General features: G+C 35.1%; 1 protein-coding gene across 1 annotated transcript; it reads right to left on the bottom strand.

Moving 5' to 3' along the window:
- Nucleotides 1-8: 8 nt before the first annotated feature.
- On the bottom strand, nt 9-11,268 carry rilp (Rab interacting lysosomal protein). The gene is made up of 8 exons (XM_067450564.1): nt 10,573-11,268; nt 9,860-9,983; nt 6,102-6,223; nt 4,728-4,922; nt 3,542-3,702; nt 3,331-3,453; nt 3,168-3,257; nt 9-2,208 (listed from the first exon to the last, which is right to left on the bottom strand). Exons 1-8 carry the CDS (start codon nt 10,924-10,926, stop codon nt 2,064-2,066), a joined length of 1,314 nt encoding a protein of 437 aa, XP_067306665.1. The 5' UTR covers nt 10,927-11,268; the 3' UTR covers nt 9-2,063.
- Nucleotides 11,269-12,124: the final 856 nt, after the last annotated feature.

The raw sequence follows: 12,124 nt of genomic DNA, 5'->3' as shown, positions 1-12,124 counted from the left end.
AAAGATCATCATGGGACTCATTCATTTTTATTTCCAAAGGTCCAAAGATAAACAGATTAGTTACAAGGAATACAGAATTCAGCTAAGGGCCTTTGAAACATATGAGCACCCATTATCTCTAATTTCCTTCTGAGGAAACACAGACTTCCTCTCGTTTAGGGAACACCTTAAGACGCACACAAAGTATATTTGAATCACATCAACATTTCCGCTTCTTATTTCAACATAAAGGGCTGTCACACACCATATCTGATCAGTTAAATGGCTGAAGAAGGCAAAAGTGCATAGAAATAGTTCACTCAAAAATGAACAGTCATCTTTTACTCACCCCCATGTTGTTTCAAAGTTTTATGACTGACTTGCTTCTGTGGAACTCATAAATGTTGAGAAATATTCAGTGTTTTTTGTACATACAATGGAAGTCAATTGTAACCAAAACCATATGATGAACCAAGAATGTTTGGTTTGAACATTTTTTTAAATTCTTAACATATCCCTTAACATGTAATTCTCGTGTCCCGCAGAAGACAGTCGAACAGGTGTGGAATGACAGCTAAAGAAATTATGACAAATTAAATGTTTGAGTTAACAGTCCATTCAGAAAGATCAAACAATAAACATTTAATTTAAATTTAAGCATTGCTTTAACATCAGGGTAACAACTATGGGCGTCTCAACTGAACTGACATTGCTGGACACTGATAAAACCACGTTAGATACAAATATTAAAATGTTTCTAGATACCCTAATAGAAAATGGATACTTTTTAGGGGCAGCTAATGTTTTATAAAAAATATATATACTTAAAGAACATGAATACAAAATACTCTAATCCCCCCTAGTGACATAAAAGGGTCAGTGTGATTAACTCTGATAGTGATGGTAATATATTGTCAGTATCTTTGGTTATTTAAATCCATATTAAATATACTCTCTATAAAAATAGCTGCTATAATTCTCTGTAGCTTCCATCCAGACATCAAAAAATATAATGCCAGGTGTATTATGATTATCAAAACACTGCAGATTACTCCCATGTTTAATTAAACGCACCAGTCTGCAGTCATTTCTGCACCACCAACTGAAATTACAGAAATAATAATTGTTTCCAAATCCTCCTACCATAAATTCCAAGTCGATTTCCCACTAAACAGCTTATTACCGGTACAAGTAGCCCTGACCCAAACACACGACATTGGTTGAGCCAAAGGTTCACATGTTGGGCCTTGAAATAGCAATATTCTGAAAGTGCCACAATGCCACTATTTACACTCGTTGGAAAAGCCATCAAATGTCACAGTTGCATTAGCATCTTAAACTGGAATAGGAGAAAGTGAAAAAAATACACGTCACTTTTAACCATATATACACTACCACCGAAAAGTTTGGGGTCATTAAGAATTTTAAAGAAGTTAATACTTTTATTTAGCAAGCATGCATTCACTTGATCAAAATTGTCAGTAAAGACATTTATAATGTTATAAAATATATTTTTTAAATCTAAAAGTTGAAAAATATAACTGTTTCCACAAAATTAAGAAGCACAAATGTTTTCAAAATTGATAATGATTGATAATAATATGACATTTTCTGAAGGATCATGTGACATTGAAGACTGGAGTAATGATGCTGAAAATGCAGCTTTGCCATCACACGAAAAAAATCCATTTTAAAATATATTAAAATTGGGAAAAGTTGTAATAATATTTCACAACAATCCGGTTTGATTTGTATTTTAGATCAAAATAAAATTTGCTGTGCATCATTTTTTTTTAACCGACCCCAAACTTTCGAACAAAAGCGTAAACTACTAACAACAAAATATGTATGTGACTGACACAGTCTAAACTCATCTGCAGATCTTCTCTTGAGTGACCACCAGGCTCAACTCTAGCTATCAGGTCCATGAATAAAATACAAGTGCTGACTAACGAGTTCAAATTACTGCTTAGGCAAAAACCATAAAAATACCATTCTGTATAACCAAATACATAGAGAAATTGTTTTCTCTCAATACAATCTCTTCAAACCCAGGTAAGCATGAGTGACAGACGGGGTGGTTCTCAAGAGGAGCTGAGGGTTTGCGTCTCTCCCTCGACTTCCTGCTCATCTGGATCGATGATTTCCCATGTGGAGCTGGATGTCGTAAGGCCAGAGGGCTGGGAACCGGAGGTCCTAGTAAGACTGGACCGCGTCAGGAAACCAAATCTAAAGGTTGGAGTCAGAGGAGATAAGAGAACTTTAAATCACTGATAGAACAATGACAGAGGGGGATTTCAGTCCTATTTTTGAAACGATTCAGTTTCAGTAGCCATTTGGTATGCTCAGTTACTAAGGTTACTAAGCTGAAGAGAGAAATGTGATTAAGAGATCCCTAAAATCAGCTTAGGATTTTCCCAAGAACATATAGAATGAATGCTGTTAAGAGCCAGACTATGGAGTAGCATGGAGTAATATGTGTTTATATGACACAAAATATGACATCCTATACACAGCGAAGAGAGAGTATTATTAAAAAATGCACAATACTTGAAGTTGGCATGCTTTTCACCAACGTACATTTAAAGAGAAAGTTTAACAAGACCAACCTGCCACATGGGCTAAAATATCCGTCATTAAACCTAAAAATGTGGTAAGAAATGTAAGGAAAAAAGATTGTGCCCAAGAATGGTGGCTTATCCCATAACCCAATTCTACTGTAACACGTTCTTAGTAAAGTAGGTTAGTATATAAAGGTGCAGTGTGTAGTATTTATGATAATCTATTGACATAAATGCAACATAATATACGTAACTAGGTTTTCAGTAGTGTATACAGATTATCTGATATAAGATATATGGTGTATATTTTATTATCTTAGAATGGGCCATTTCTCTCTACATACACCCTTACAGTTAAGTCGTCATTTTCTGCCACCATGTTTCTACAGTAGCCCTAAAGGAGCAAACTGCTCTACAGAGTGGTAGCTACTCTCGGCTGTCTCAGACGAAGACATCTTTGTCCCGTGTCAGTCAGCGTAGGTTCTAAAAGGGAGGGGTGAGCGGTGTGCGATTGCAGTTCGCAACCTCACCGCTAGATGTACACACTGCACCTTTAAGTAGATTGTTGGACTGAAAAAAGTTCTTGGGTATAGGACTGTCTTGTTTTATTATGAATGCGGCACTCACAGGTTTCTGATGCGTGAGTCTTGGGGTCTGTTGTCAGTGTCGTTGTCTTCATTTCCACTCCTCTCAAACAAAGGGCCATCTGTCTCATCTCTACGTGAGAGTGAAACATGGTTAAACACAACAATAATCACTGTATACCAGTATGTTTGTGGCGTGTACTCACGTGATACATTCGCTAACAGGTATGCCGAGCATTTTAGACTTTATGACGGTCCTTTGCTTCTTTATGGCAGAGCGCACAGCATCGAGTAAGAATCCTGGGCATCTCTCATCATTCAGGATTTCCCTAAGGAAACAGAAATGTGTGTACATATTGAGAAAGGATGTTGTGCTGATATAAAAGGTTAGAATGCGTCACAAACACATCGTCTCACCTTTGGTAATATGCAAGCTCCTCTTTCACCAGAAAGAGATTGGCCTTTAACTCGTTCCTCTCAGAAAGCATGTCTCGTACTTCCATCTTGGTGAAACATGGCCGATTTGGATCTTTCAAGTCAATGATCATCTTATCTGTGAGGTCAATGGCTGAACTGCTCTGAAGGAGGCACAGGTGGAATTTTAGGAGTTTTTGAGTCAAATACCATAAATGTCACAGTTGATAATGTGCAGCTGATAAAAAAATAATTTAATAATATTTAAATGTAATATAAAACATTTAAATGATTCAGAAAGAAACGGATATTTTGTTTTTATAAAATCTCTTACTGTTATTTTTAATTAATTTAATTTAAATTAGGACTACATTTTTAAAAATATATAATAAATCAAACAAAAATAGTTTCATATAAATATTAATATAACAGTAATTTAATATTTTAATTAGATATATATAATTATAATGATGTATGTTATATATAAAATACAATAATAATAAATAATATTATTTATGTACAAAAATAGTTTTGTTCATTACTAAAAGCTTGTTTTATTTTTTCATTTAAATAAATTGATCAAATTAGAATAAAAATTTTTTTATTTAAACCATCCATTTTTAAAACATAATAAAATAGATACAAACAAAACCGTATAATGTAAATATTAACATAAAATAATTGAATATAATATTTAAATATAAAATAATAAAAAAGGTATTTTCTAAATAATACTATAGATATGGTTGTACAGTGTATTATAATTCCTCTTATTTCCTTTTTTTGTTAATTACTAAAAGCATTTATTTATTTCTAAATGTATCTCTGTTGATTAAAATAAAACTAATGTGAAAAAGGTTTGGACATGGTTTTAATGTCAGAATTTAATCAAGCGTTCCGAAATGTTTTTAAGCCTAAGGGGAGTTGTGCACAAACATGTCCGTTACACTCCTGTGAGGGCAAACATGACCTATATATGCCACATCCAACAAACCAAAGCGGAATTTAGGCCCTGTGCCTTTGGTAATACATACTGATACTTAAATCCCCCAAAAGGAACATATAAGCTTCTGTCTCATTATGCTTTTAGGAAATACAAAAATCATGAATACCCACAATACCACATATAAACCCAATGCAGGAGAGCTAATTTGTTTGTAAGAATGAAAGTAATATTAACTTGACTAACCGTTTCAGCAGCAGTCTTCACGCTGGCTCTTTCTAATTGTGAGTTCAGGCACTCTATCTCTTTCTGTTTCTCGCACAGGTCGGCCTCCAGGTCGGCCCTCCTCTCCACTGCACTCTTCAGCTGAGTCTGTATGATGTTCTGCTTGTGTCTGAGCTCTGCGTTTATCTTCATTAGTCGCTCCTGCTGCTCCTGAAGCTGAACAACAAACACAAACATGTTAAGTGACAGCCAAACTCATTTATAGAAATGTTGAAGATAAAGAAAAAATTTAGTTTGCTTAAGAGACAATTATGATTTTGCGGTTAATATTCTATGTGGCACTGGCCTGACCAGTTTTATAACCAAGGCAAGGCAAACATGAAGCATAAAAAGGGAAACTATTAACCTCAGCCTCTGATGCAATTCATGAACAACTACCTGTCGGTCATGACTGTTGACATGCATTTGTGTGACAGGTGCTCTGTGAGTGACAGTGTTTGCACTGTGTTTTATATTCAACAAAAGATACCTTGATGCTGCAAAAACTAAACTAGTTCTGATGAAAAGACTACAGTCTGTTTGACAGTGGGCAACAAACCTGGCTATCAGCAAGCATTAATTTCTATAGGGACAATGAAAATAAATATTAAACAGATTTTTTAGAAAGAAAAATTCTCAATGTTGAATTTTTTATAAGCATGATATATATATATATATATATATATATATATATATATATATATATATATATATATATATATATATATATATACGGTATATTATATAATAACTCCAAAATATTGCTTTCTTGCACTTAAGAAATTTAAGCCAGCACATACATATATATATATATATATATATATATATATATATCAAGCGCTTTGGGTGTCTAGAAAAGCGCTATATAAATGTAATGAATTATTATATATATATATATATATATATATATATATATATATATATATATATATATATATATATATATATATATATATATATATATAAAATAATTCATTAATATCAAACAGATTTTATATATATATATATATAAATTATATATATATAATATATATATTAATATATATATATATATATATATATATATATATATATATAAATTCATTACATTTATATAGCGCTTTTCTAGACACCCAAAGAGCTTGATATATATATATATATATATATATATATATATATATATATATATATATATATATATATCAAGCTCTTTGGGTATATGTGCTGTCTATGTGTATATATGTGCTGGCTTAAAGTGCAAGAAAGCAATATTTTGGAGTATAATAGCCCCTTGTAACCCGGAGATTCATGCTTTAAAACCCAGTGCTTCATTTGAACAACTCAGGTTATGTCAGCGCAGTTGTATCAGACCCATACCGCTTCCACCTCCTTTGACATGCTGGATATCTCCTGCACTTTCGCTCTCAACTCATCACGCTGCTTATCCACCACTTCCTTCAGCTTGAGCATCACCTCTCGTTCCTGACGCTGTGTGCGGTCTAGAGAAAAGATGGAGAAACAAATGTTTAAAAAATACTGCATGCAGACAGCGATGTTCTGAATAAAGAATTACAAAAACTTCAAACACAGTTTACAAGTCTAAATAAGTCAAATGAAGAGTAAATTACATAAAGTAGGGCTGTCAAATTGATTAATCACATCCAACATAAACATTTGTGTATATATATTAGTGCTGGGCAATCGATTAATCACATCCAAAATAAAAGTATGTGTTTACATAATATATGTGTGTGTACTACTGTATATAATTATGATGTATATATAAATTAGGGCTGTGCGATATTGAAGAAAAATGTGATATTCGATATGCGATACGATATTGCAATTAGTGTGTAAAATCTATTTAAATTATATTCAAATATTTATTTAAAAACTGAGAATTAAACTATTTGTGTTTCACATTCTTTCTGGGAAAAGAAAGCATGGCTACAACTTCTGAAAGTGACCAGCAGTGTTTCAGCAAACATTTGTCACATTAATGTATTAATTCCGATACCCAATTACAGGTCCTTCTCAAAAAATTAGCATATTGTGATGAAGTTCATTATTTTCCATAATGTAATGATAAAAATTAAACTTTCATATATTTTAGATTAATTGCACACCAACTGAAATATTTCAATATATTTTTATAACAATATTTCTTTTACTGTTTTAATAGTGATGATTTAAGCATACAGCTCATGAAAACCCATCTAAAAAAATTAGCATATTTCACCCGACCAATAAAAGTGTTTTTAATACAAAAAAAGGTCAAACTTCAAATAATTATGTTCAGTTATGCACTCAATACTTGGTAAGGAATCCTTTTGCAGAAATGACTGCTTCAATGTGACGTGGCATGGAGGCGATCTGGCACTGCTGAGGAGTTATGGAGGCCCAGGATGCTTCGATAGCGGCCTTAAGCTCATCCAGAGTGTTGGGTATTGCGTCTCTCAACTTTCTCTTCACAATATCCCACAGATTCTCTATGGGGTTCAGGTCAGGAGAGTTGGCAGCCAATTGAGCACAGTAATACCATGGTCAGTAAACCATTTACCAGTGGTTTTGGCACTGTGAACAGGTGCCAGGTCATGCTGAAAAACGAAATCTTCATCTCCATAAAGCTTTTCAGCAGATAGAAGCATGAAGTGCTCCACAATCTCCTGATAGCTAGCTGCATTGACCCTGCCCTTGATAAAACACAGTGGACCAACACCAGCAGCTGACATGGCACCCCAGACCATCACTGACTGTGGGTACTTGACACTGGACTTCAGGCATTTTGGCATTTCCTTCTCCCCAGTCTACCTTCAGACTCTGGCATCTTGATTTCCGAATGACATGCAAAATTTGCTTTCATCCAAAAAAAGTACTTTGGACCACTGAGCAACCGTCCAGTGCTGCTTCTCTGTAGCCCAAAAGTGGCTTGACCTGGGGAATGCGGCACCTGTAGCCCATTTCCTGCACACGCCTGTGCACGGTGGCTCTGGATGTTTCTACTCCAGACTCAGTCCACTGCTTCCGCAGGTCCCGCAAGGTCTGGAATCGGTCCTTCTCCACAATCTTCCTCAGGGTCCGGTCACCTCTTCTCATTGTGCAGCGTTTTTTGCCACACTTTTTCCTTCCCACAGACTTCCCACTGAGGTGCCTTGATACAGCACTCTGGGAACAGCCTATTCGTTCAGAAATTTCTTTCTGTGTCTTACCCTCTCGCTTGAGGGTGTCATTGATTGCCTTCTGGACAGGGTCGGGTCGGCAGTCTTACCCATGATTGCGGTTTTGAGTAATGAACCAGGCTGGGAGTTTTTAAAAGCCTCAGGAATCTTTTCCAGGTGTTTAGAGTTAATTAGTTTGAATCAGATGATTAGGTTAATGGCTCGTTTAGAGAACCTTTTCATGATATGCTACATTTTTTAGCTGTATGCCAAAATCATCAGTATAAAAACAATAAAAGACCTGAAATATTTCAGTTGGTGTGCAATGAATCCAAAATATATGAACGTTTAATTTTTATAATTACATTATGGAAAATAATGAACTTTATCACAATATGCTAATTTTTTGAGAAGGACCTGTATATCTAAGAAAAATATGTTACATATTTATATATATATATATATATATATATATATATATATATATATATATATATATATATATATATATATATATATATATGCACATACTTCTTAAATATCCATGACGGAGTGTGTATTTATATATATATATATATATATATATATATATATATATATATATATATATATATATATATATATATATATATATATATATATATATTTTGTATGCAAGATTTTGGTCTGAAAGGATGACCCCCCTTTTCCCCCCTCCCCCTCCCCTGCTACCCCCCCCCCCCCCCCCCCCCACTATATACAGTGATATAAATGCAATATCCCAGTGTCATTAAATTAATTATACATGCTGGAAACAGCCCAAAGTGTCTGCAGGGTCCTAGAGCACACAGGACTCCTTTTTCTTTAACATCAACCTGCCAAGGGTTGGCTTTTTTTTGGGCACCAAAATGTTAAATTTGTTCATGTATTATTAATGTGTATTGTCCCTGATTTAATACACACATAAATAAATTAATGTCACAGTTGCTGAATTTCAAGATTAATGAGTTTGATATACAAATTAAAAGCAAATGTTAACAGATCCTGGAATCTGACATAAACCATTCCTAACTGCTGACCTAACAGTAATACATAAAAGAGGAACACCTCCCTTAAATAAGATAAAAACAGTTACACACAAAACAGAGAGCTCAATTGCGCATAGAAGTTGTATTTTACTCTGAATAGAAACAACAACTTTTTGGAGAACTCATGACAAGGCAATTACATTTTGGACTTTAGTTTATACTGTACGCAACAATAAAATCAAAGTTAAATTGGTGCTACAGGGAAATACAATAAGCCTGTAATATTTATAAAAACATTTAAGACTGCATAATACTTTAACAAATGTATTCAATAATGTTTTTGGGGGAAAATCATTATAATGATGCATGTATTGACATGTTTGTATATTATATTTTATTAAAGATAATTCACCCATTTGTCTAAATGCATGTCATAGATCTGACTGTGAACAAGTTATCCATGTAGATATGGTAGTTTACATTTTATTTTATTTTTATTTTCACCTTATAATGTCATAACTGGAAATTCCAGTGAAAACGACACTTCTCCAATCAGTTGGTCAGATTAAACTACTAAACCCTTTCTTACATTCAAATGCAAGCTCGCATTCAATTTCCCTCTAATTTTAAGTGCAATGCCCACATCTTAAAATACAATGAAAAACTGATGAACCAAGCACCACGTTATCTTTTCCATTAATCCATTACAGTAAGAATGTACATCACAAAACAGAAGAAATAACGGATGCTACTTCCGTGACTGATAATACCAAAAGGCCTATATTTTCCTTCATTTTTTTTTTTACATAAAACAAATAAGACCATCTGAACTAAGAACCATTTCATGGTGAAAGAGTAGTTCCTTTGTTATTACAATGGAAATGGCAATTACACTGATATTACATTCATTTTTGGATAAATAAACATGTTCATTTAAATATTGTGTTATGTGCGTCCTAGGTCATTTTACCTTCTTTGGAGTGTGTGCATTGTAAGCGGGTCTGAAGCTCCTGGTTCTCTTCCTTGAGCTGATGCACCTGGGACTGTAACACTTCTACATTCTCCTTTAGTTTCTTCTCTTTCTGATGCCAGTCCTGGAGAAAAAAAAAGAACCATAGCAAAAATCCCTTTAAACCACATGAAGTGAGACTACCAGGTGTCACCCTGACATTAGTTTCAAAAGCCTAACAAACAGATCACTTGAGAACACAGTGGCTTGTAAATCATTCTTGTATTAACAATGCAGGACAGGCTCATGTACTTATTAGCAGCCCAACCAGACATCTTTAGGGATGTTTCTGTTTGACCTGTTCATTTTATTGTTGAGAGATGTCCTGACTTAACACACAATTGCCACCTGACATGGTTATGTAACCTGCATAAAAAAATATTTTAATGAACAGATTGCAGCCACTTAGGCGAAATCCCCACCACTAATGGATGTACATGATGTTCTCCAAATGACTGAGGGGCATGGCAGACCGGAAGTGCCCCCTTATTGGCATTTCCTAAAATCGATCAACGTGAACGTGTCACGAATCAAAAGTCCAGCTGGATAAGTGCAACACTATGTCCACTACATTAAAACACAATTTTCCATAAGATAACCGCATAGACGTTTGAAAAAAAGAGTAACTTAGTCTTAGTAACGGTGTCATGTCGACCATGTTGTCGTATTCTTACCCGACTCTCTAAGCTGTTGATGGTCTCTTCGCATTCCTTCACATGTCTTTTCTTCTGCTGCTGTAGCTGTAACGTTTCAAAGGCCTTCAATAGCTCCTCTTCCTTACATTTAAGAGATTGATTTCTCGCCGCGAAACTCTCTAAGAGCTCCAACACTTTCACTATGTGAGACACCAGTCCCTCCACACTCGACTTCCCATAACCGTCGATGAGCTTCTCCACTTCAGACCCTACGACTTTAGCGATTTCATACACGTCGTCAACTGTCATTGATGAAAACGTCCTCTCGAAACACGAATGTGTCTTGACGATATCGTTTTGGTTTTCCTCGACGGCTATCTCGCAATTCTCCATAATGCACTTCAGATGAACTTGAATTCAAACAGCGACAATCGAAACTCCTCGTCAGCCAGATCTCAACATGCGTCCAGTTGGGATTCAGCTCTAACGCGTACACGTTTTGTTTCACTTTTAAACCCATCCATTTTCGCTCTATTTTGTTTTGTGACTACATCCTTTGTTGGTACGCTCTAATAAACACGAGCGAGTTATAAAATCGACATGCCTATGCAAAGACTTGCATGTCACAACTTGGAGATCAACGCCCACGGCACTAGCATGTAGACGAATTTTGGCCGTGCACGTTTAACTGTGTTCTTTAATAGAAGGTGGTTGAACTGAGGTACATCTATGACAGCCCAGTGCTTGTTTGCCATGGCTATTCCCTCCTTCTCTGACCATGCAACCCGAGAGCTTTAACGCAGCACATATGGCAAGCTGTTTTTACATTTATTCCTTAAAAATCTGTTACCACTAATTATTTTAATTATTTTAAAAGTAGGTTTATTTAGTTTTAATTTCACATGTAACTAGCTTAGATACTCGTACTTCTAATAGTAGTTACTTATTTGCCTAATAGACACTATCTATCCCAGGTTTTCTTATCCCCGGACAATTGTTTATCATAAGCCGCGTTTCCACCGCAGCAACTTTACCCAGGAACCAGGAACTTTGGGGTGGTACTCAGTGTGTTTTGACCGCAGAACCCAGGGTCTAAATGAAGTTCCGGGTAAATATTTCCCCCTCCAAACGGCCCGGCCTGCTCGCGAGGTAGTACTTTTTCAAAGTTCAGGAACTTTCGAGGGCGAGACTTGGGCGCTGAACATTGCTGATTGGTTGAGCTCATGCAGCCTTTTATTTCAACCGGCATTTTTAAAAGTCTTTTGCGAGGTTCGTTCTGGTTTTCAGTAAATATCAGTCTTGCTCTCTGTCTGATGGCACGCGTTTGTCTATTGCACTTCTACTAGTAAACCAGGAGGGAATACTAGAAAGTACTGGAAAAGGTAGTAATTAAGCAAGTCTTAACTTAATAATTCTGGGATCAGTTGCATAAACATAGCCACTAAATTGAAGAATTAGTTCACTTTAAAATGAAAATTACCTCCTTATTCACCCTCAAGCCATCCTATGTGTGTATATGACTTTCTTCTTTCTGATGAGCACAATAAGAGTTATATTAATAAATATTAGATGTTTCCAAACTTTATAATGG

Source organism: Pseudorasbora parva, chromosome 8 (genome assembly GCF_024679245.1).
Source record: "Pseudorasbora parva isolate DD20220531a chromosome 8, ASM2467924v1, whole genome shotgun sequence".
Taxonomy (NCBI): domain Eukaryota; kingdom Metazoa; phylum Chordata; class Actinopteri; order Cypriniformes; family Gobionidae; genus Pseudorasbora; species Pseudorasbora parva.
The sequence above is the reverse complement of the archived record's forward strand: the minus strand, read 5'-3'. Positions and strand labels throughout refer to the sequence as shown.